The 25,337-nt window shown below is 39.0% G+C and overlaps 1 protein-coding gene across 1 annotated transcript in view; it reads left to right on the top strand.

Annotated features, from left to right (window-relative positions):
• frmd3 (FERM domain containing 3) overlaps positions 1-25,337 on the top strand; it is a 163,728-nt gene that overhangs the window by 108,140 nt on the left and 30,251 nt on the right. The window contains exons 10-12 of the mRNA XM_061928628.1: positions 4,068-4,156; positions 15,016-15,090; positions 24,600-24,668. Coding sequence (XP_061784612.1) covers positions 4,068-4,156; positions 15,016-15,090; positions 24,600-24,668 — 233 coding nt within the window. The remainder of the gene's footprint in view (positions 1-4,067; positions 4,157-15,015; positions 15,091-24,599; positions 24,669-25,337) is intronic.

The following is a 25,337-nucleotide window of genomic DNA, read 5'->3' as shown; positions in this document are numbered from 1 at the left end:
TAAAGTTTTGTAAACAGGCTAAAGCGAACCCATGTAGATATGCCAAGAAGTGATACACATGTTTTATGGCTGACAAAGCGGATTGATATTTGCGTTATTAGTACAGTGGAACATCGATTTCCAACCTGATGGTTCTAGAACATTGTTTCTGAACCGAAAAGTTTGTATTGCAAAGCAGAAGTCCCCGTAAGAATCAATGTATGGTATACATAAATAATTGGTTCTAGCTTCAACAAAAGTCCCTATTTTAGTGAAAAACTGCACACTTTGAAGACACTATAATGTACCGTATTTTACGGACTGTAGAGCGCACCAAGATATAAACCGCACCCACAAAACTTTAGAAGAAAAACATATTTTTCTATAAGCCGCAGATATGTACTTGCATTACAACAGTAGTTGCAAAATAAGTTTTATATATATATATATATATATATATATATGTGGGTATGTACCCCGCCTTCCGCCTGATTGTAGCTGAGATAGGCTCCAGCGCCCCCCGCCACCCCAAAGGGAATAACCGGTAGAAAATGGATGGATGGATATATATATACAGGTAAAAGCCAGTAAATTAGAATATTTTGAAAAACTTGATTTATTTCAGTAATTGCATTCAAAAGGTGTAACTTGTACATTATATTTATTCATTGCACACAGACTGATGCATTCAAATGTTTATTTCATTTAATTTTGATGATTTGAAGTGGCAACAAATGAAAATCCAAAATTCCGTGTGTCACAAAATTAGAATATTACTTAAGGCTAATACAAAAAAGGGATTTCTAGAAATGTTGGCCAACTGAAAAGTATGAAAATGAAAAATATGAGCTTGTACAATACTCAATACTTGGTTGGAGCTCCTTTTGCCTCAATTACTGCGTTAATGCGGCGTGGCATGGAGTCGATGAGTTTCTGGCACTGCTCAGGTGTTATGAGAGCCCAGGTTGCTCTGATAGTGGCCTTCAACTCTTCTGCGTTTTTGGGTCTGGCATTCTGCATCTTCCTTTTCACAATACCCCACAGATTTTCTATGGGGCTAAGGTCAGGGGAGTTGGCGGGCCAATTTAGAACAGAAATACCATGGTCCGTAAACCAGGCACGGGTAGATTTTGCGCTGTGTGCAGGCGCCAAGTCCTGTTGGAACTTGAAATCTCCATCTCCATAGAGCAGGTCAGCAGCAGGAAGCATGAAGTGCTCTAAAACTTGCTGGTAGACGGCTGCGTTGACCCTGGATCTCAGGAAACAGAGTGGACCGACACCAGCAGATGACATGGCACCCCAAACCATCACTGATGGTGGAAACTTTACACTAGACTTCAGGCAACGTGGATCCTGTGCCTCTCCTGTCTTCCTCCAGACTCTGGGACCTCGATTTCCAAAGGAAATGCTAAATTTGCATGGTTGGGTGATGGTTTGGGGTGCCATGTCATCTGCTGGTGTCGGTCCACTCTGTTTCCTGAGATCCAGGGTCAACGCAGCCGTCTACCAGCAAGTTTTAGAGCACTTCATGCTTCCTGCTGCTGACCTGCTTTATGGAGATGGAGATTTCAAGTTCCAACAGGACTTGGCGCCTGCACACAGCGCAAAATCTACCCGTGCCTGGTTTAGTAATGCCTAATTGAGGCAAAAGGAGCTCCAACCAAGTATTGAGTATTGTACATGCTCATATTTTTCATTTTCATACTTTTCAGTTGGCCAACATTTCTAAAAATCCCTTTTTTGTATTAGCCTTAAGTAATATTCTAATTTTGTGACACACGGAATTTTGGATTTTCATTTGTTGCCACTTCAAATCATCAAAATTAAATGAAATAAACATTTGAATGCATCAGTCTGTGTGCAATGAATAAATATAATGTACAAGTTACACCTTTTGAATGCAATTACTGAAATAAATCAAGTTTTTCAAAATATTCTAATTTACTGGCTTTTACCTGTATATATACTGTGTATATATACACATACACGTTAGGTCAGGAAATACACAGAGACTATATCATCCCTACAAGCCTGTTTCACAGGTTTCCCTGTGATTTTATATAGGGAAACCTGCAAAACAGGCTTGTAGGGATGATATAGCCTCTGTGTTTTTTCTGACTTAATGTATATTCCGCTCTACCCCGGTATTGAGCACTGTATAACAGATAAACCACAGAAACCTTGACTATATATATATATATATATATATATATATATATATATATATATATATATATATATATATATATATATATATATATATATATATATATATACATGCATATATACATGCATATATATATATATATACATATATATATGTATATATACATGCATACATATATATATGTATGCATGTATATATGTATGCATATATCTATATATATATATATGTATGCATGTATTTATATGTATATATATATATATATGTATATATATATATATTATGTATGCATATATATATATATATATATATATATATATATATATATATATATATATTTTATATATATATATATATATATATATATATATATATATATATATGCTTATATCGGCGATTTTTGATGCAAGCTGATATAATCTGTTTTTTTGCTCTAAAAGGACCAATATTGATATCGGATTGTGACATTTTTCATTTTACATTTTGTAAAAATGGCCCCAAAAATCCAATATGATGAGAAATTATATTGTTTATTTAAGGGGAAACAAATCATATATGTCAGTTTCGTGTTATTATCAACATTTTTTTTCTTTACATCATAAACTTTTGCAGTTTTGAAAAAAAATAGTAATCTTTAAGAATCTACTGCGAACTAATAAAAAAATATATGAAGTGTGGCCCCTAGGCCACACTTTGGACACTCTATATTATGCCTTTTTTTTTTTTAAATTGACAGTTTTTTTCTTGTTTAAATTGTATTTTTTATGCACACCACAAATAGCCTTCAGATCGTACTTTGTACAACCCTCTCAAACGCCTTTCTGCACTTTTCAAAAAAATGTTGCTGTATATTTTTTTCTCTTTTTTTTAGTTTTTTATTATAATTGTATTCTTGGAATGTGCCGCGTGCCACAAATGGCCCCCAAGGCCGCATTACAAAATATTAAGTACTTTATTGACACATATCATTTCCACGTGTTTGCGGGCCGGATAAAATGATGTCGCGGGCCAGATCTGGCCCCCGGGCCTTGACTTTGACATCCCTGGTCTATAGTCTACAAATGCAAATAAGAGACCGCTATGAGTGTCATTCAAATGTGAGCATTGTTATCTTTTGTAAAGTAATACTGAGTATCGAGATATACCTAATGAAGTGGCCAGTGAGTGTTTATGTTTCTGATTATTTGTGTATCCTCCATTATCTCATCACACCTTAATCTCACAAGTGTCGCTCACTCTTTAATTGTCCCACTTTGTGCTCCTTTTTTTTTGACCCGATGCTTTTGATCATCCATTGTACATGTGGCGTACCACTCACTGATAAACACACACCTCTCAGTTCTTCCTGAATTCATTCCCATCCAAAGTGGGACCACGGACTGTGGTGATAGCCTAAACACACATGCACACCAGCACATGTGTGTAAAACACGGTCGTGTAAAAAGTGACGCGTGCCACGGATGAGAGGATGAGAGTGGAGTGTTTGCAATCCAGCTGACTGAGCCACTTTAGCAAGGTCAGTTTTTATGTCCTTGTTTCTCGGCCACTTTTGGGATTTATTGTTTGTTTTATTAGTATAGTAAACATATAATATAGTGGCTGCTCGCTGGTGTGTTTCAGCGAGTCGTTCCCTGGCTATCAAGCTCCCTCCCACTGGACAGAATTGATCTGTTGTCTCGTATTAGCAGACACGCAGCGCTGTTGTCTAGCACTTACTGGAACGTGTCCATCCTCCAGTGCCCATTAGGACCTCTCTATCCTCCACACTGGAGCTAAATGCTTGATGTGGTGTACGCTGCAAAATGTGGCTGTCAGCCTTCTTTTGCACAGCTCCCTCTCATCGGGTGTTTAATGTACATCCTCCAGTGTTCTTCGACCTTAGCTCATCGCTGTATTTTCTCTCTCTCTCTCTCTCTGTTTGCAGAAGAAACTGGTGTTGACCTTTCACACCTCGACTCCTGCGGCGTGTAAACACTTGTGGAAGTGCGGGGTGGAGAATCAGGCCTTTTACAAGTGAGTTGGCTTACACCAGGGGTGGGCAACCCAAAATGTTGAAAGAGCCACATTGGACCAAAAATACCACCGCAAAAAAAAATGCAAAGCCTTTTATGTCAGTGTTATAATTAGAGATGTCCGATAATGGCTTTTTTGCCGATATCCGATATTGTCCAACTCTTAATTACCGATTCTGATATCAACCGATACCGATATATACAGTCGTGGAATTAACACATTATTATGCCTAATTTTGTTGTGATGCCCCGCTGGATGCATTAAACAATGTAACAAGGTTTTCCAAAATAAATCAACTCAAGTTATGGAAAAAAATGCCAACATGGCACTGCCATATTTATTATTGAAGTCACAAAGTGCATTATTTTTTTTAACATGCCTCAATACAGCAGCTTGGAATTTGGGATAGGATGAGCAGGTTGAGGTGGGCTGGGTTTGGGGTTAGCGGGGGGTGTATATTGTAGCGTCCCGTTGTTTATACGGCCACCCTCAGTGTGACCTGTATGGCTGTTGACCAAGTATGCCTTGCATTCACTTATGTGTGTGTAAAAGCCGCATATATTATGTGACTGGGCCAGCACGCTGTTTGTATGGAGGAAAAGTTGACGTGACGACAGGTTGTAGAGGACGCTAAAGGCAGTTCCTTTAAGGCACGCCCCCAATATTGTTGTCCGGGTGGAAATCGGGAGAAATTCGGGAGAATGGTTGCCCCGGGAGATTTTCGGGAGGGGCACTGAAATTCGGGAGTCTCCCGGGAAAATCGGGAGGGTTGGCAAGTAAAATTGGAAGTAAAAGTAAAAAGTAAAAGTGGAATTAAATTATGGAATGGATTAAGCAAAGCAATCAAACAATGTACTAATATGATCCACTTCAAGAAACTCTTCAAACTTAAAGTGTTTACAAAGTACAAAGAAGAAGAACCATGATAAACATTCTGAATTTATTTAATTCATCCATTCTTTCATTCTTTCACTCTCAAAATAATCTTACTTATCTCATCATATGAAATGTAACTTACTTCACCAATTATTATTTATTTACTTATTTTTATTGTGATTACTTATGGAGTATATTGTGAATAAATTGAGAACAGGAAGTGAACAAAAGTTTTAGCAACTGTTATGTAGAAGAAAAGGGGATGGATTAAATAAGCTCTGCTTCTTCCTACTCCTTTTCGAACATGTTGAAAACAGAAACTGGAGATTGTGATGTATCATGTTGTATGCTTGCATGTTCGAAATAAACTCAAACTCAACTCAAACTCAACTCAAGTATGCTGATTAGCACTCCACGCAAGTCGATCACATCAACAAAGCTCACCTTTGTGGATTCACGCACAGTATAAAACGTTTGATGGACAAATAGAGACAAAGAAGGAGTGGCATGAAACACGTCTTTCTGTGGCAGCATCAAGGAAAGTTGTACATGTAAACAAACTGCGGTGCGTTCAAGGACTTCCGAAATCAGGACAAAAGGGCGCGCTCCAAATACTCTGATCAGTGAAGCATGTTTAATGTAAACATTGGGATTTCTAACAAGGTTTGTGTAATGTTTGTCCTCATACAGAAACCATATTAAAACAAAAAATCTAATTTTTTTCTTCATCTTTTTCCATTATCATACATTTTTGAAAAAGCTCCAGGGAGCCACTAGGGCTCTCAAGGACCGCTCAGATTTACCAGGACAGCGTCTATTTTTGCACACACGCACCGATTTCATCAAAGTAACTCATTATTGATGTTTTAGTTTAATTATAATCATGGCAAAAACAGACATGAAGCGAGCGAAAATAAGCGCTGATGTTGGATGAAGTCATCAAATTTGGATGCACTGATTGGTCTGATGGATTTGTTTGTGACACAAAGACAGCTGGGCGCTTGTCGGATTCTGAAGAAAAAACTAATATTCAACAGTAAAATGCGAAGGATAAATCGCTTCAGTGGAACATTTGATTTTAACTCCTGGTAAAGGAATAGTGTAACTGTAAACAATTATGGTTCTTACAGCTCAAAATCAGCAGAATGGCGTTTTGTCTATTTTTGAGCGTGAACTCCTCATGTACAGTATATATCCTATTGAGAACTAGCGTTGTATGGAATTGTATAGAATATAATTTTATTTGTAAAGGGACGATGCAGTTCAACATACAATTAACGCAACTGTTGTGCTGTACAGCGAGATTAAAGCTAATTTTAACTCTTGTCCCAAGATGGACTCTTAAATAAACGACATGCTCTAACACACCATACAATCAATCAATATAGTTAAATGTCACGCAGTGAAATAAAACACAAAATACAAGGTAAGACCTTTAAAAAAAAAACAAGTCCAACCAGCCTTTGTATATTTATTATGTCAGGGTTACACATTTTGGGTCGGAAAATAGTCCTGTATTGCAACACTCAAATGTCCATTGTAGAGGACAAAGGCTTTACACAACGTTTTAAAAGCGTAACTATATTCACAAATAATATATGCATATACATATTCTATTATTACTTTCTTGTACTGAACATACTATTATTTGCACAAAATTATGTCAGTTAGTAAATAATAATTAGAGATGTCCGATAATGGCTTTTTTGCCGATATCCGATATTCCGATATTGTCCAACTCTTAATTACCGATTCTGATATCAACCGATACCGATATATACAGTCGTGGAATTAACACATTATTATGCCTAATTTTGCTGTGGTGCCAACATGGCACTGCCATATTTATTATTGAAGTCACAAAGTGCATTATTTTTTTTAACATGCCTCAAAACAGCAGCTTGGAAATTGGGACATGCTCTCCCTGAGAGAGCATTAGGAGGTTGAGGTGGGCGGGGTTTGAGTTGTGGCGGGGGGAGGGGGGGGGAGTTAGGGTACGGGGCAGCGGGGGGGTGTATATTGTAGCGTCCCGGAAGAGTTAGTGCTGCAAGGGGTTCCTGGGTATTTGTTCTGTTGTGTTTATGTTGTGTTACGGTGCAGATGTTCTCCCGAAATGTGTTTGTCATTCTTGTTTGGTGTGGGTTCACAGTGTGGCACATATTTGTAACAGTGTTAAAGTTGTTTATACGGCTACCCTCAGCGTGACCTGTATGGCTGTTGACTAAGTATGCTTGCATTCACTTGTGTGTGTGAAAAGCTCTAGATATTATGTGACTGTGCCGGCACGCAAAGGCAGTGCCTTTAAAGTTTATTGGCGCTCTGTACTTCTCCCTACGTCCGTGTACACGGCGGCGTTTTAAAAAGTCAAACATTTTACTTTTTGAAACCGATACCGATAATTTTGAAACCGATACCGATAATTTCCGATATTGCATTTTAAAGCATTTATCGGCCGATACACATAATAATAATAATAATAATAATAATGAGAGTTAAATTAAATCAATAAAAACGTAATTATAACTAACCAATAAATAAGTAAATAAGAGCAAAACATGCTATTGACTCTCATTCAAATTTGTATGTATTCACACACACACACACACACACACACACACACACACACACACACACACACACACACACACACACACACACACGCGCACACACACACACACACACACACACACACACACACACACACACACACACACACACACACACACGCACACACACACACACGAAGGACAATTAATATACAATGTAAAGCAAAACACATGTGTGGTAAAGGTTAAGATGACCCCTGAGGTCATGTAAAGCCACACCCCCAAGACATAACAATTATCCCAGCAGCAATAATAAACAAATTAAAATGCAATACATATCATATACAACAAACATCCTCATCATAATTCACTCAAGACCAACATAGCCTTTAATTATTAAAAAAAATATATAGTGCAGTTGGGGATTGAATTATTGAGTTTATTCCAAAGGGATGGTCCTAAAAAACGTACCAAAAACATATCCCTAAATTTGTCAAACACATAGCAAAATAGAACAACTAAAAAAAAGCACTTCAGGAGTGCAAATGTCCACCAGGTCCTATTTTCCAAAAGTAAAGAATCCTTTAAACAAACCCTAAATCCCGGTGGTGATGCGGATCACCCCCAAAATCGAAGCACTGGTTTTTCAATCATCAGAGAAGTTGGGCCTCATGACGTAGACGTATGGTGTTGTGGTAGAAATGATGCGGATCACCCCCAAAATCAAATCACTTTTTCTTTAACCCATTTCTGACACTTCCTGAAAGTTTCACCACAATCTGCTGGTAATTTTTCGAGTTACGTCGATAACTAAATAATTAACAGACGTACAAACCTTGCCTTCCTGGCTGAACTAATTAACAGAAGAGAACTGAAAAACATCGATTTCATCACACTACTATCCATCCGAGACTGATACTGTACTACCCTTGATATCCACACAATCGATATTCCCCCATGCCATTCTCAATATTAATGATAGGCAATTTTGTTTGGCATGTATTATGTGTTATAAAGTATTGCATGGTTTCTTCCATGCATTTAACAAAGTCTTTTAAATGTACAGTCGCAAGCGGTTCAAACGTTTCACAGATTTCCAGGAACAGCTCAAGTGCCCGTTATTGACTTATTAATGAGACCACCTCAAGCGTCTCTAGGGAAAGTAATGTCATCTCACATGTCAGGCAAGCATCAAATTCAGCTTGTAGGACTTGGCGGCCAGCTCGCGCTACTAACATTCATACTGAAATAATAATAATAATAATAATAGATTTTATTTGTAAAAGCACTTTACATTGAACAAACAACCTCCAAGTGCTACAGTGCATTTAAAAAACGCTAGAACCACAAATAGCTGCCCCCAAACGAGTAAAATAAATAGTAAAATAAAATAAAAACTAGAACAGCCTAATAGCTAGAACTAGCACACATATATCTAACAAAAGGCTTTTTTTTTAAAAAAAAGAAGGGTTTTTTAAAGCCTTTTTTTAAAAGCATCCACAGTCTGTGGTGCCCTCAGGTGGTCAGGGAGAGCATTCCACAGATTGGGAGCGGTGGAGCAGAAATGCTTAGCACGGGGGTCGGCAATCCGCGGCTTAGAGCAGTGGTTCTTAACCTGGGTTCGATGGAACCCTAGGGGTTTGGTGAGTCGGGCTCAGGGGTTCGGCGGAGGTCAAGACACACCCGACTCATCGTGTAAATAAAAACTTCTCCCTATCGGCGTATTACGAATACGGCAACAGTAGAAGTCACACTGATTTGCAGGTGTGTAATTTGTTGTGAGTTTATGCACTGTGTTGGTTTTGTTGTTTGAACAAGGTGATGTTCATGCACGGTTCATTTTGTGCACCAGTAAAAAAACATGGTAACGCTTTAGTATGGGGAACATATTCACCATTAATTAGTTGCTTATTAACATGCAAATTAGTAACATATTAGCTCTTAACTAGTCATTATTAAGTACTTATTAATGCCTTATTCGGCATGGCCTTATTATAACCCTAACCCTGGTCCTAACTCTCTAACCCTAACCCTAACCAAATAACTCTAAATTAAGTCTTTGTTACTTAGAATATGTTCCCCATACTAAAGTGTTACCAAAAACATATAACTTTGTCTTGAATTTGAAAAAAAAAAGTTTTTTTTATTTTTCCACTAAAGAAGGGTTCGGTGAATGCGCATATAAAACTGGTAGGGTTCGGTACCTCCAACAAGGTTAAGAACCACTGGCCTAGAGCCTCTTTAGCGCTGGCCTCGTGGCTCTCTGGAGCTTTTTCAAAAATGTATGAAAATGGAAAAAGTTGAGGAAAAAACATATTTTTTGTTTTAATATGGTTTCTGTAGGAGGACAAACCTCCCTAGTTGATAGAAATCACACTGTTTTCTATTAAACATGCTTCAGTGATTAGAGCAGTGGTTCTTAACCTTGTTGGAGGTACCGAACCCCACCAGTTTCATATGCGCATTCACCGAACCTTTCTTTAGTGAAAAATAAAATGTTTTTTTTTTTTCAAATTCAAGACAAAGTTATATGTTTTTGGTAACACTTTAGTATGGGGAACATATTCTAAGTAACAAAGACTTAATTTAGAGTTATTTGGTTAGGGTTAGTTAGGGTTAGAGCAGGCCTGGGCAATTATTTTACTCGGGGGGCCAGATTTAGATAAAAAGTGTGCCTGGGGGCCGGTATATCTATTTTTAGGAACATTAATACAAAACATCACAATAATGATTGAAAGCTAAAAACGTTATGACAGACCGCCTTAACAAACGGAATGGAATTAGAATTTTTTTTTTACTGAATGAGACACCCAGAATGTACATGAAAATAAATAATGTGGGATTTACAATATTAACTATGAATGATAAAACACCGAATATTGACAACATTTTAGATAGATTTAGATTTATTGGTCCCGGCCTCGGGATCTTTCTGTGTGGAGTTTGCATGTCCTCCCCGTGACTGCGTGGGTTCTCTCCGGGTACTCCGGCTTCCTCCCACCTCCAAAGACATGCACCTGGGGATAGGTTGATTGGCAACACTAAATTGGCCCTAGTGTGTGAATGTGAGTGTGAATGTTGTCTGTCTATCTGTGTTGGCCCTGTGATGAGGTGGCGACTTGTCCAGGGTGTACCCCGCCTTCCGCCCGATTGTAGCTGAGATAGGCTCCAGCGCCCCCCGCGACCCCGAAGGGAATAAGCGGTAGAAAATGGATGGATGGATGGATGGATGGTCCCCTTGGGGAAATTCATTGTCACTGCCGTACATTTAAACAATAGACATTACACATCACAAAAAATAACAAAAAGACATCATACATGACCAACACACATTTACAGGCTTGTCAGACAGGTCGGCCGGGCCTGCTGTTAAGGGCGGCTATAGCTGCAGGGATAAGGCTTTTCCTGAGGCGGGCCCTCCGGAATGTGATAGTTCTGTACCTGCGCCCTGATGGTAGTGGGATGATGTATTGGTGTAGTGGGTGAGTGATATCCTGGACTATTGTTTTTGCCAGTCGAGTGATGGACCTGTGGTTTAAGTCTGAAATGTTGGGTGTGGGTAGGCCGATGATTTTAGCTGCTATGTTTGTAATGCGTGTGAGTTTGGTCCGGTTGGTTACAGAAAGCATGGTGAAAAAACATGTGGAACAGTACATAAGGATGGGTTGAGCAGTGCTTTGGTAAAGTCATAACAGGAGATGAGGTGCAACGTATAGTTCTTTAAGTTTTCGGATAGCTGACAGTCTTTATTGACTTCTTTTTTGAATGTCCGTGGTGTGCTGATCAAAGGTGAGTTTATTGTCCAAGGTTACACCCAGGTATTAAAAAGTGTCAATTGTTTTAACTGTTTGTGTGTTTATGATGATGGGGTTCCGAGGTGAGGGGGGGTGGGACCATATTTCCAGATAACTGGCTGTGCATGACTCTGTGAAATGTTTGACTGTGTTATGATAGTCCAGGATGGATTGACTGTTGGAGAGGAGTGCGAGAATGGCTGTGTCATCTGAGTATTTTAAGTATGTTGTGGTGGGTGAGATGCTACGGCAGTCATTGGTGTAGAGTGTGTACAGGAAAGGGCTCAACACACATCCCTGTGGGACCCCGGTGTTGATGGTAAGCATCGGGGATGTGTTTGAGCCCACCCTTACTGCTTGCAGTCGGTCGGTGAGGAAGTTGTGGTGAGGTGGATCAGCTGAGGGGGGATGTTGAGCTGGTGTAGTTTCCGGATCAGTAGATGCTTCTGTAGGGAGTTGAAGGCGGAGCTGAAGTCCACGAAGAGGATCCTGGCAAAGTTGCTTGGGGAGTCCAGATGCTGGAGGAGGAGATGCGGCAGGCAGGCCACAGCATCCTCTGTGCCCCTCCTGGCCCTTTAGGCATATTTTACAATCAACCGAAACGCAACCAAAATGCAACAAACATAGTGAAAAAAAAACCTACCTACAATCTGAGATATCTCATAGTGACCATAGTAAGTAATTAGATGACCATAGTAAGTAATTAGATGACCATAGTAACTAATTAGATGACCATAGTAACTAGTATATGATGCAGATTCCAAGCATTGAAAGACTTAGTATAGTTGAAGACTTTCGGTCATTAGAAAACATCACTGCACATCATAATGGCAGCCACACTTTACATCTTAAACATCTAAAACAATTATTTGGTAATGTCCGGCGGGCCGGACTGAAAAGCTCAACGGGCCGCATGCGGCCCCCGGGCCTTAATTTGCCCAGGTCTGGGTTAGAGGGTTAGGGTTATAATAAGGCCATGCCGAATAAGGCATTAATAAGTACTTAATAATGTCTAGTTAAGAGCCAATATGTTGCTAATTTGCATGTTCATAAGCAACTAATTAATGGTGAATATGTTCCCCATACTAAAGTGTTACCATGTTTTATTACTGGTGCACAAAATGAACCGTGCATGAACATCACCTTGTTCAAATAACAAAACCAACACAGTGCATAAACTCACAACAAATTACACACCTGCAAATCAGTCTGACTTCTGCTGTTGCCGTATCCGTAATACGCCGATAGGGAGAAGTTTTTATTTACACGATGAGTCGGGTGTGTCTTGACCTCCGCCGAACCCCTGAGCCCGACTCACCGAACTCCTATGGTTCAATCGAACCCAGGTTAAGAACCACTGGATTAGAGACTATTTGGCGAGCGCCGTTTTGTCCTACTAATTTTGGCGGTGCTTGAACTCACCGTAGTTTGTTTACATTTACCACTTTCTCAGACTTTCGAAGACATGTTTTATGCATACTTGCCAACCCTCCCGGATTTTCCGGGAGACTCCTGAAATTCAGCTCCTCTCCCGAAAACCTCCCGGGACAAATTTTCTCCCAAAAATCTCCCGAAATTCAGGCAGAGCTGGAGGCCACGCCCCCTCCAGCTCCATGCGGACCTGAGTGACGTGTTGACAGCCTGTTCTCACGTCTGCTTTCCCACAATATAAACAGCCTGCCTGCCCAATGACTTTATAACTGTAGAATGATCGAGGGCGAGTGCTTGGTTTCTTATGTGGGTTTATTGTTAGGCAGTTTCATTAACGTCCTCCCAGCGCGGTAACAACACACAACAACAGCAGTCAAGTTTTCGTCTACCGTAAAGCAGTTTGTCTGCTGTAAACAGCAATGTTGTGACACTTTTAAACAGGACAATACTGCCATCTACTGTACATGCATATGTGACCCACCCATAATGTGTCACATTTTTGTGTTGATTAATTATTTTATTTTGTGGTTTGAATTCGTTTTTGGAGCTGTCATTACACATTTATCAGTATTCACATTGGTCAGTAGGGGGCAGTAGGGCGTTTTTTCCCAATTGAATGCTATCACCTGCAGACCGGAAGTGTCTTGTCATTCTGATGAGAGCGACCAGTCTGTGAACAATTGAAACGTCCTGTGTGCTTTTTCCTCCTGTATAACAGGTTAGTTTTGGTGAATCAACTCACTGAATAGCATCCATGTGATCTTTATAAGTTTAAGTACACATTCTGATGGTGGAGCCTAACTCTAAAGTGTTTGTGAGTTGTAGTTTGTATTTGTGAATGAATCCAGTGCACAGCTGCAGTAATCAATACAAAATGCCGACGTGAGTACGCAATGTTTATGTAGGAACTTCTGATCCTAATTCAGACTCCCAAATTAGAGCTCCCGTTTTCTTATTGATTTTATAATGTATATTTGTATAATGTGTGTGTTCTGAAATAGTGACAGAGAATAGAACAAGGATGGACAATTCAACCCTTAACTCAACAATGAGTAGAGGAGTGTTATGTGTGTGTATATGTGTAAATAAATGAACACTGAAATTCAAGTATTTCTTTTATATATATATATATATATATATATATATATATATATATATATATATATATATATATATATATAAAATATAAAAAAAAAATATATAGCTAGAATTCACTGAAAGTCAAGTATTTCCTATATATATATATATATATATATATCTTAACCACGCCCCCGACCACGCCCCCCGCCCCCCACCCCCCACCTCCCGAAATCGGAGGTCTCAAGGTTGGCAAGTATGTGTTTTATGCCACTCCTTTTTTGTCTCATTTTGTCCACCAAACTCTTAATGTTGTGCCTGAAGGCACACAGGTGAGCTTTGTTGATGGTTTTGACTTGTTGGAGTGCTAATCAGGCATATTTGGTCAGTGCATTGCTGCAAGCTAATCGATGCTAACATGCTATTTAGGCTAGCTGTATGTACATATTGTATCATTATGCCTCATTTGTACCTATATTTGAGCTCATTTAATTTCCTTTGGGTCCTCTTAATTTGATTTATAAAGCATGTGCATGTCTCATGACACATTATTGACAGTCTGTTCTCAATTGTTGATGACTGAAGTGATGATAACAACTAAACCTAACCCCCCCTCACCTCTACATCCCACGCCCCGGATTCTAAATAATGTAAATAATTCAATGTATATGCCCTGATGATTATCTTGTGTGATGACTGTATTATGATGATAGTATATATCTGATAGTATATATCTGTATCAATTTAAGTGGACCCCGACTTAAACAAGTTGAAAAACTTATTCGGGTGTTACCATTTAGTGGTCAATTGTACGGAATATGTACTTCACTGTGCAACCTACTAATAAAAGTCTCAATCAATTATCTGTATGTAATATTAACTGAGCACATAGTAGGCTAATATAGACACTTACATAATGTGTTGTCTGCATTATAACACTTATACAAAGGCTTTCATTTTTTTGCGGCTCCAGACAGATTTTTCTTTTTGTATTTTCAGTCCAATATGGCTCTTTCAACATTTTGGGTTGCCGATGCCTGGTTTAGCATAAGACACACTGGTGCTCAGCAATAACAAAATCATGCAAATTACACTAATGTGCACTTTGATGATGTATGTTTATTCTCTCCGATAGGTGTGCAAAGTCAAGTCAGATAAAGACAATGTCGAGCAGCAACATCTTCTTCAAGGGCAGCAGGTTCAGATACAGGTGACACATTTTCTTACTCTTATGCTTCTTGTTGTTATTCCTATCTGCCGTTTGTGTAAGTATGTTGCTGCTGTCACGCCAAATTTCTTCCCCCTACAAACCCCCCCCCCATTTACTTCCGGGGTCATTTCCTCTTACGTCATTTCCTCTTACTTACGTCATTTCTTCTTACGTCATTGACAGCGATCTATTGAATCCAAATCTCCCGAAAATGGTGGTGTCACTGAATGACATTTGTCTTTATCCTTCCCAGGGGACTTATGTCAAACACCAGCAGGCTTTGAAAAATTCCAGGCGGAGTGTCAGGGAAAATTTCAGGCGGAGTGTTAGGGCCGCTGCTGGGAACTTCTGTCTTCGTGGTAACGTGCAAAAAATATTAATTAATATATAATACTGTTAAATGTCTGTACTTTAACTCAAGTTAATTTGTCCGATTAATACAGACGTTTTGTTAACGCTATATTATAAAAAATAAAATAACATTTAAAAAAACAAGTATCCTTCCAGCGATGGTGTCATGTCTGTGTGATCATGTTTTGTTTTAGTCATGTTTTGTTTTGTTTTTGGACTTTTTGTGCACTTTTGTTTGTTTTGTCACCATAGCAACCATTAGTTTTCACCTGTCACGTCACGCACCTGTTTCACGTTTTGAGTCACGCATCTGTTTTCACTAATCATGTCTGTAGTATTTAAGTTCATTGTTTTCAGTTTGTCTTCCTGGCGACATCCGCATTCATACTCTCCACACACCCTTATGACCCTTGCTGCGCTTTTTCATGCCGTTTTCTCGTCCAAGTAAGTTTTCTTTATTCATGCCATAGTTTGCAAGTTTTGTTTCATTGTTCATAGTTTCTGCCGTTGTGCAAGTTTTGTGTTTATAGTCAAGTTTTGTACTTCCGCCCTTGTGCGCGCCTTTTGTTTGCTTTTTTTTTTTTTATAGTTACAGTGTTAAAATAAATCATACTCCCCTTCACGCCACGTATGGTCCAAATCATTTGCACCACGGGAGAACCAATCACGCCATAGTCCAAGTCGTGACAGACGGGCAGTCAAAGCCGAAGTGTTATCGATCGCTGTCAATGACGTAAAAGGAAATGACGTAAGTAAGAGGAAATGACGTAAGAGGAAATGACCCCGGAAGTAAATGGGGGGGAAGGTTTTTGTAGGGGGAAGAAATTTGGCGTGACACTGCCCTCTATCTGCCCATCCATCGAGCTACAGAACTTTTCTGGTCTGTATTTCTACTTACCGTATTTTCCGCACCATAAGGCGCCCTGGGTTATAAGCCGCGCCTTCAATGAACGGCATATTTCAAAACTTTGTCCACCTATAAGCCGCCCCGTGTTGTAAGCCGCATCTAACTGCGCTAAAGGAATGTCAAAAAAACAGTCAAATAGGTCAGTCAAACTTTAATAATATATTAAAACCAGCGTGATGTGGGCGCGCATGGAATCGTATATCAACATGGACGAAGCTGCGTGAAAAAAGCCACCCGGCCTCTTCGCGTAAACTTAAACTTACCTTAACCACTCGCTCATCTTTTCTTCATCCATCCCTTCGAGTTAGCTTTTATGATGACGCCGGCTGGAAAGGTCTCTTTTGGCAAGGTCTTCCTTTTGAATATCACCATGGGTGGAAGTTTCTGGCCATTAGCATGGCAAGCTAGAACCACAGTGAAGGATGACTTCTCATTCCCTGTGGTGCGAATATTCACCGTACGTGCTCCCGTTGTATCCACAGTGCGGTTCACAGGAATATCAGTTGCTGTGAAATAGTAATCCGTGTGCGGATGGAGAGATTGCGTCTTTTCATGAACCGGATCCCTGTCGTTTAGTAGGAGCCATTTTGTGGTCTTTACAGATGTAAACACACAAAGGAAATGAAGTACGGTAATATCCGCGCGCGTTTTTTCTTCTTCTACGCGGGCGGGTGGTTGCTTACAGTAGAAGAAGAAGCGCTTCCTGTTCTATGGGGGCGGGTGCTTACCTTGGCGGTTGCTTGCGTAGAAGAAGAAGCGCTTCCTGTTCTACCGGGAAAAAAGATGGCGGCTGTTTACCGTAGTTGCGAGACCGAAACTTTATGAAAATGAATCTTAATATTTATCCATATATAAAGCGCACCGGGTTATAAGGCGCACTGTCAGCTTTTGAGAAAATTTGTGGTTTTTAGGTGCGCCTTATAGTGCGGAAAATACGGTAATTTTTAAATATTTAAGCTAAACATTAAACTTTTAGTAACATTTTTGACTGTAGTGTAGAAAGAAAAAAAAAGGAACCGCCCTATAATAGAACTTAAACTATTTATTACTTTTACTATTAGGGTCAACGCATCATAATTATCCCCTCAACTCCCCCCAAAATGGATTAACTCGGTGGAATAAAAAAAAGACAGTATAACATACATCCATAAACGTGGATGCATATGAAAAAGTGCAATATATTTATCTGTACAGTAACATATTTATTTATTTATATCTGCACCTTATTGCTTTTTTATCCTGCTCTACCATGAGCTAATGCAACGAAATTTCATTCTTATCTGTACTGTAAAGTTCAAATTTGAATGACAATAAAAAGGAAGTCTAAGTCTAAGTCTATTAATATTAATTTTAACAAATGTACACACCAAAGCCAAAATGAAAGCAAAATGCACTCCTGGATCAGGATTTCCCAAATATTTTCACACAAAATTTGGAGCACCACAAATGAATTTGGAGCTACCACTTTGCCCTCACTTAGACTTAGACTTAGACAAACTTTATTGATCCACAAGGGAAATTGTTCCATACAGTAACTCCGTTACAAAGGATGGAAAGGGTAAGGATGGAAAGAATATTGTAGGTATAAAGTAGACTAAAAAATGTACCATAGTGGCAATATAAAATATAACATATATGTAATATTTACATATTATATATATAGTATATAAAATATACTGATATATTATATTATTTTATATAAAATATATACTAGAGATGCCCGATAATATCGTACTGCCGATATTATCGGCCGATGAATGCTTTAAAATGTGATATCGGAAATTATTGGTATCGGTTTCAATAAGTAAAATTTATGACTTTTTAAAACGCCGCTGTACGGAGTGGTACACGGACGTAGGGAGAAGTACAGAGCGGCAATAAACCTTAAAGGCACTGCCTTCGCGTGCCGGCCCAATCACATAATATCTACGGCTTTTCACACACACAAGTGAATGCAATCATACTTGGTCAACAGCCATACAGGTCACACTGAAGGTGGCCGTATAAACAACTTTAACACTGTTACAAATATGCGCCACACTGTGAACCCACACCAAACAAGAATGACAAACACATTTCGGGAGAACATCCGCACCGTGACACAACATAAACACAACAGAACAAATACCCAGAACCCCTTGCAGCACTAACTCTTCCGGGACGCTACAATATACACCCCCCGATACCCCCACCTCAACCCCGCCCCCTCCATCAACCCTGCCCACCTCAACCTCCTCATGCTCTCTCAGGGAGAGCATGTCCCAAATTCCAAGCTGCTGTTTTGAGGCATGTTAAAAAAAAATAATGCACTTTGTGACTTCAATAATAAATATGGCAGTGCCATGTTGACATTTTTTTTCCATAACTTGAGTTGATTTATTTTGGAAAACCTTGTTACATTGTTTAATGCATCCAGCGGGGCATCACAACAAAATTAGGCATAATAATGTGTTAATTCCACCACTGTATATATCGGTATCTGTTGATATCGGTATCGGTAATTAAGAGTTGGACAATATCGGATATCGGCAAAAAAGCCATTATCGGACATCTCTAATGCTTTGCTATCAAGTTTTTTTCTTCCTCACTCCAGACTGGGCCCACCCAATAGGAGCCCAGTCTGAGATCGACATTTTTTTTTCTTCTCATCTTCCCTGCGCGTCTACCTTTTTCCCCACCTTTTACGGGGTGCCGTAAGTGGCGACCCATCAGCGTTCCTGTTTTGTTACCTCGTACAATGTTTGTCTAATCTTGACATGTTTGTGATGAAAATGCAATGTCCTTGTACTTGTGCAATGACAATAAAGATCCTTCCTCCTTTCGTCCTTCATGTTTTCTTCTCCCCCCCCCCCAACCCCCAAAGCACGAAATGATTTAATATGCCAGGATATCACAAAGGATATGAAAGACTTGGCTCTTGTTTATTACAAAATGTAATAATATAACCCAGGAGAGCTTGCGGTACTATGGCCATATATGTGACATCCACCTCGGTCTTCTGTCCGGCTGACATGGCCAAGGACAGGAGTCACAGAAACACGTTTTGACAGCAATAGGTGGCAAAATGATCGCCTAGATCAGGGGTCCCCAAACTACGGCACGCTAGCGTCCAAAATCCGGCCTGCGTGAAGTCCCAAGTTTGAAAAAAAACAAAAAACTTTTTTTTATTATTATTTTTTTTATTGTTTTTTAGATTCTGTCCTCTCTAATCCATTTTCTACCGCTTGTTACTCCCGGTGTCTCCTAGCCGCTCAGGCAAATCATATTGTCTAAAAACGCATTTTCCCATCGATAACGTTACATCATCATGCTCGCGCCGCAGTGTCGGGCGAGCGTGCTTTTTCAGTCAATTAGTGCGCGAGGAATATATATATATATATATATATATATATCAGTGTTTCCCCCAGAAAATGTGTTAGTTAAGGTGGTGACTCTCCAAGGGGAAGGGACCAGGTAAGGGGGTGGGTGGGTGTAAGGATCGGTGTAACTCGGCCTGTCCTCATCACATCTACACTGCGTCGCTGCCACCACAGCCTGGGGGGCAATAGACTACAGACTGTGGTGAAGTAGGCCGGCTTCGTGGCGTGAAGAAGCCTACAACTTTTGGTTGTGTTTTCCGCTCCATTTGCTGAATGGCGATATACTTTATATATCTCGATATTTTTTCCGTAAAGTAAAAACAAAACAGTCCTAGTTACCTGAGATACTAAGTACGTCACTAATATGACTTAGTAATTTACTAAGTCAAAATAATGACTTACAAAGTGAAATTAATGACTTACTGTAAGTAAGCGTTGGCAATAAGCGTTTGAAAAAAAGAGTTAAAAGTGGGGCCACATGCCGACATATGTTAAACTCGTCTTTATTACAGCATTTGGAAGCCTGTAGTTGTTTTTTACTATGTAAATGTTATATTTTTATCAACATGTGATAGCAGGGACCCTGCCATTCAAAACTAGGCTGCTACAGTACTAATGATTAATGTAACTATAGCTGAAAAAATAGTACTATAGCAATAGGAGAGACTATTCATCCCTGAACACCATGGAGTTCATGTAGGCTTTATGATGCAGTTACATTATTATATCAACTATCAGAGACAGCTTCAGGAAACTCTTAATTTAACATAATGTCCTTTTTTGCTGCTTCAACACAGCTCAATCAACACAGAAAATGGTAAAGTGAACAAACTTAGTTGTTAACTGTAGGTCAATAATGCTTGTCTTTCTCTCAGACAGACAGGGCTTTGCTGTCCGTAACACACACACGCACACCGCACAGTGAGCTAAGGACTGCAAGCGAGCTGAGCTGCCGCTTATGTTTCTAGGACGTCAACGGGCTCATAGTGATGTTACTAGTAGTTGACTTGGAAGTGTTTATTATAATTTGGGGAGAGTCCGCTGCATTATGCTCACCTGCTAAACACCTTTCTGCTCAACCCACCGTCTCTCCTCTCTGCCTGCCTGAGCACTGCTGATTGGCTGTTACATGCGCTCTGAATACTCACTGCTGATTGGCTGTTACATGCGCTCTGAATACTCACTGCTGATTGGCTGTTACCGCTCTGCTTGCAACCAATCAGATGGTTCTGTATGTGGGACAATGCTGGGTGCTGCAGAGACGTACTGACAGAGGCAGAAATAAGCGGAGCAGCTTGTTAAGACTTTAGTTCGGGCAATGGCTTTTTGTTGTTAAGGCGGCCGCTATAACAACAAAGTGCTGCGGGAAACCCTGTATATATATATATATATATATATATATATACATGTGTGTGTGTGTAAATGCGGCCCGGCCCCCGGCCAAATTGTTTTAACCCAATGCGGCCCCCGGGACCTACATAAATTCATGTATGTCCTCGCAAATATTATTATGAATATTTTGCATGAAATGCATTGGCGGAAAAAGGACATTTTGTGTCCTTGCCTCGATCTTCTTTACATTGTTGAAATCAAATGTTGGCAAAGCCCAAACGACCACCTCTGTGTGTCGCCAAAGTATCCACAGCCTGCAGAAATGTGCATGAAGTTGAATTTACACATCTCACACATCTCATCTTTGCCGTGAAAAAGGTCCTATGCCAGGTTTTTGTGCTTAAGCAAGCTTGTTACATGAGGGCCCTGGTCTCCCAGACAATACGAAGATGTGGCAAGAGGGATCAGTGTTGCCAACTTAGTGACTTTTTCACAATATTTAGCGTTAATCAGACCCTTCTAGATTGTCTTTAAAAAAAAAAAAACTTTTTCTTTGTCATATTAGGGACTTTGACTCAAAAGGTCGTTGCGGGGGAGTTTTTCAGCAAGCAGCGGCTGCTGCTGTGGGCCCCTCCCCTATCTAAAAGCAATCACCAGCGATTCCATCTTGCTTGTGACATAAAATAAAAAGCGCAAAGAGAAGCTACAGAAGAATTTGTATTCCTCAACACTTGTGTTTTGCTTATTTATTTATTTATTTATTTATTTCTTACTTGCTGCCTGACATAGCATCTATAGAAATTCATGCAAATTACTGCACACTGCAAAAAGTCAGTGTTCAAAAACAAGGAACAAAAATACAAAAATTTGGTTTTTTTTATTTGAACTAAGCAAAATTATCTGCCAATAGAACAAGAACATTTGGCTTGTCAAGACTTTCCAAAACAAGTAAAATTAGCTAACCTCAATGAACCCAAAAATACCTTAAAATAAGTATATTCTCATGAATAACAAGTGCACTTTTCTTGGTAGAAAATAAAAAAAGAGACTTTTTTGCTCAATATGTTTAAAAAATATTCTTAAATAAGTAAATGCTAGTGCCATTATATTCTCACTAATAACAACTGTACTACTATATAAGTACGAATTTTCTATTGTTTGATTGAAAATAAAACAGCAAAATCCATTTGGCTTGAGACACAATTGTGTCAAAGTCGTGATTTTTTTTTTTTTACATGCTTGAAATAAGAAATTATTAATTTAAAAAAAAGTAGTTTTATACTTGTGAGTGTTGATGACACAGCTTTGCAACACTTGATATTCTAGTTTCCCGCATGTTTTACTCAATATAGGTCATAAAATCTCAGCAACAAGCTGTAATATCTTACTGAGATCATTTAGGACCAAAACCCTTAAAACAAGTAAAACACTCTAACATAAAATGTGCTTAGTGAGAAGAATTATCTTATCAGACAGAAAATAAGCAAATATCACCCTTATTTGAGATATTTAATCTTGCTTAGATTTCAGTTTTTGCAGTGCAACCCACTCCCACAGATAGATGGCAGTGGGAAACGCTGTATATTGCACATAAACTAAAATGGCTTGGCTGCGACAGCAAATATTAATGTACCGTAGTATTGCCCTCTCTCTGTTGATGAGCATCGTTCAGTTCCAACTATGTGTCGACTGACGGCATCAGTGCCTGCATCCCTTCCCTGACCCCAATATTAATAGAACATTTGTGCATGTTCTCTCACACTGCAAAAAGTCAGTGTTCAAAAACAAGAAAAAAAAATACAAAAATTTGGGGTATTTTACTTGAACTAAGCAAAATTATCTGCCAATAGAACAAGAACATTTGGCTTGTCAAGACATTCCGAAACAAGTAAAATTAGCAAACCTCAATGAACCCAAAAATACCTTAAAATAAGTATATTCTCACTAATAACAAGTGCACTTTTCTTGGTAGAAAATAAAAAAAGGGACTTTTTTGCTCAATATGTTGAAAAATATTCTTAAATAAGTAAATGCTAGTGCCATTATCTTGACATAATGATATGCGCTCGGCATTACATTTTTTGAAACCAGCAAACTTATACTAAAAACTAATTCATTGTTCTTAATGGAGAGGCAACAAGGAAACCGCTTGTTACTCTCGGGGTCTCCTAGCCGCTCAGGCAAATCATATGGTCTAAAAATGCATTTTTCCATCGATAACATGACATCATCGCGCCAAGTGCGTTCTCTTTCAGTCAATTAGTGCACATATATACAGCCCGGCCCCCGGCCAAAACATTTTTAATTGTAATTTTGAAGAATTCATCTGAATGTGCATGAACTATTTCTGTTCAAAATTGTTAGAAATGTCACATGTTAAATGTTTAAATATTAACTGTCAGTTTACTGTACTGTGCCAACTGTACTAATATATGAGTACGTATTTTCTATTGTTTCATTGAAAACAAAGTCCATCCATTTTAATTATGAGACAAAATTGTGTCAAAGTCATGATTTTTTTTTCATTCTTTAAATAAGAAATTATTACTTTAAAAAAAGTAGTTTTATACTTGTGAGTGTTGATGACACAGCTTTGCAACAGTTGATATTCTAGTTTCAAGCATGTTTTACTCAATATAGGTCATAAAATCTCAGCCACAATCTGTAATATCTTACTGAGATCATTTAGGACCAAAACCCTTAAAACAAGTAAAACACTCTAACATAAAATCTGCTTAGTGAGAAGAATTATCTTATCAGACAGAAAATAAGCAAATATCACCCTTATTTGAGATATTTAATCTTACTTAGATTGCAGTTTTTGCAGTGCAACCCACTCCCACAGATAGATTGCAGTGGGAAACACTGTATATTGTACATCAACTAAAATGGCTTGGCTGCGACAGCAAATATTAACGTACTGTAGTATAGCCCTCTCTCTGTTGATGAGTATCGTTCAGTTCCAACTATGTGTCGACTGACGGCATCAATGCCTGCATCCCTTCCCTGACCCCAATATGACATAGAACATTTGTGCATGTTCTTTCAGAAAAAACAAAAGCTCTTCAGCGGGCTGCTGGGTTGAGCTCCAAATGAGCAGCGAGTATTTCATCAGCTTAACGGCTCAAAGCTGAGTGTTTTCATGTGGTGGTAGCACTACATGGATGCGCTCACTCGTGATCTGTACACACAGAAACAGATTTCTACCTCGCAAACGAAGGCAATTTCTACAAACCAGAGCGGATTACGCGCTTATCTACTCCATCTGAGGCTTAGCTTTTCATGCTTTTCCAGCCCCTAGATTCACCTGCCAATGTGTACTTTATAGTTGGCGCTTCCCCCCTACCTCTATTTACGACGTAACCATCAATCTCAGCCACAATAGGCTAGTGTGGGTTGTTGTGGCCGGGTTGCTTTGGACCTTTTGTGGTCCAGAACCTCACCCAGCAATCAAGCTAATGGAGCTGCTGAGCCTGCTGACAGGAAACAACCTGCAAACAGAACCAGATGGGTGGAATATCACCCCAAAAAATTGACAAAAATGTGTGGTTTTTTTGCAGTGGAAGAGTCGCCAAGGAGGTGATAGAGGCCAGTTCTAAAATCCAGAGAGAGCCACCTGAGGTGTGCAGGTAAGGTCAACTCGCAGCAATCAAAAGGAAATGCCGTTTTTACCCCTGTAATTTATTTGAGCTCCTGTACTTTGTTACGTAATATTTGTGTCAAGGGTTATTGCACCACACTGCAACAACAGAACCAACGTTGTAATCGACGCCAGGAGCAAACTGCACAGTCAGCATTAATAGCACTGATGACTAAGGGTGTAACGGTACACAAAAATTTCGGTTCGGTACGTACCTCGGTTTAGAGCATACTTGCCAACCTTGAGACCTCCGATTTCGGGAGGTGGGGGGTGGAGGGTGGCGGGGGGCGTGGTCGGGGGTGGGGTGGGGGCGTGGTTGGGGGCGTGGTTAAGAGGTGAGGAGTATATTTACAGCTAGAATTCACCAAGTCAAGTATTTCACATATATATATGTATATATATATATATATATATATATATATATATATATATATATATATATATATATATATATATATATATATATATATATATATATATATGTATATATATATACATATGTATATATATGTATATATATATATAAAGAAATACTTGACTAGTATTTCATATATATATATATATATATATATATACACAGTATATATTTTATTATATATATATATATATATATATTTTATTTTTTATTTTTTATTATTATTATATATATATATATATA

Source organism: Nerophis lumbriciformis, linkage group LG33 (genome assembly GCF_033978685.3).
Source record: "Nerophis lumbriciformis linkage group LG33, RoL_Nlum_v2.1, whole genome shotgun sequence".
Classification (NCBI taxonomy): domain Eukaryota; kingdom Metazoa; phylum Chordata; class Actinopteri; order Syngnathiformes; family Syngnathidae; genus Nerophis; species Nerophis lumbriciformis.
The sequence above is the reverse complement of the archived record's forward strand: the minus strand, read 5'-3'. Positions and strand labels throughout refer to the sequence as shown.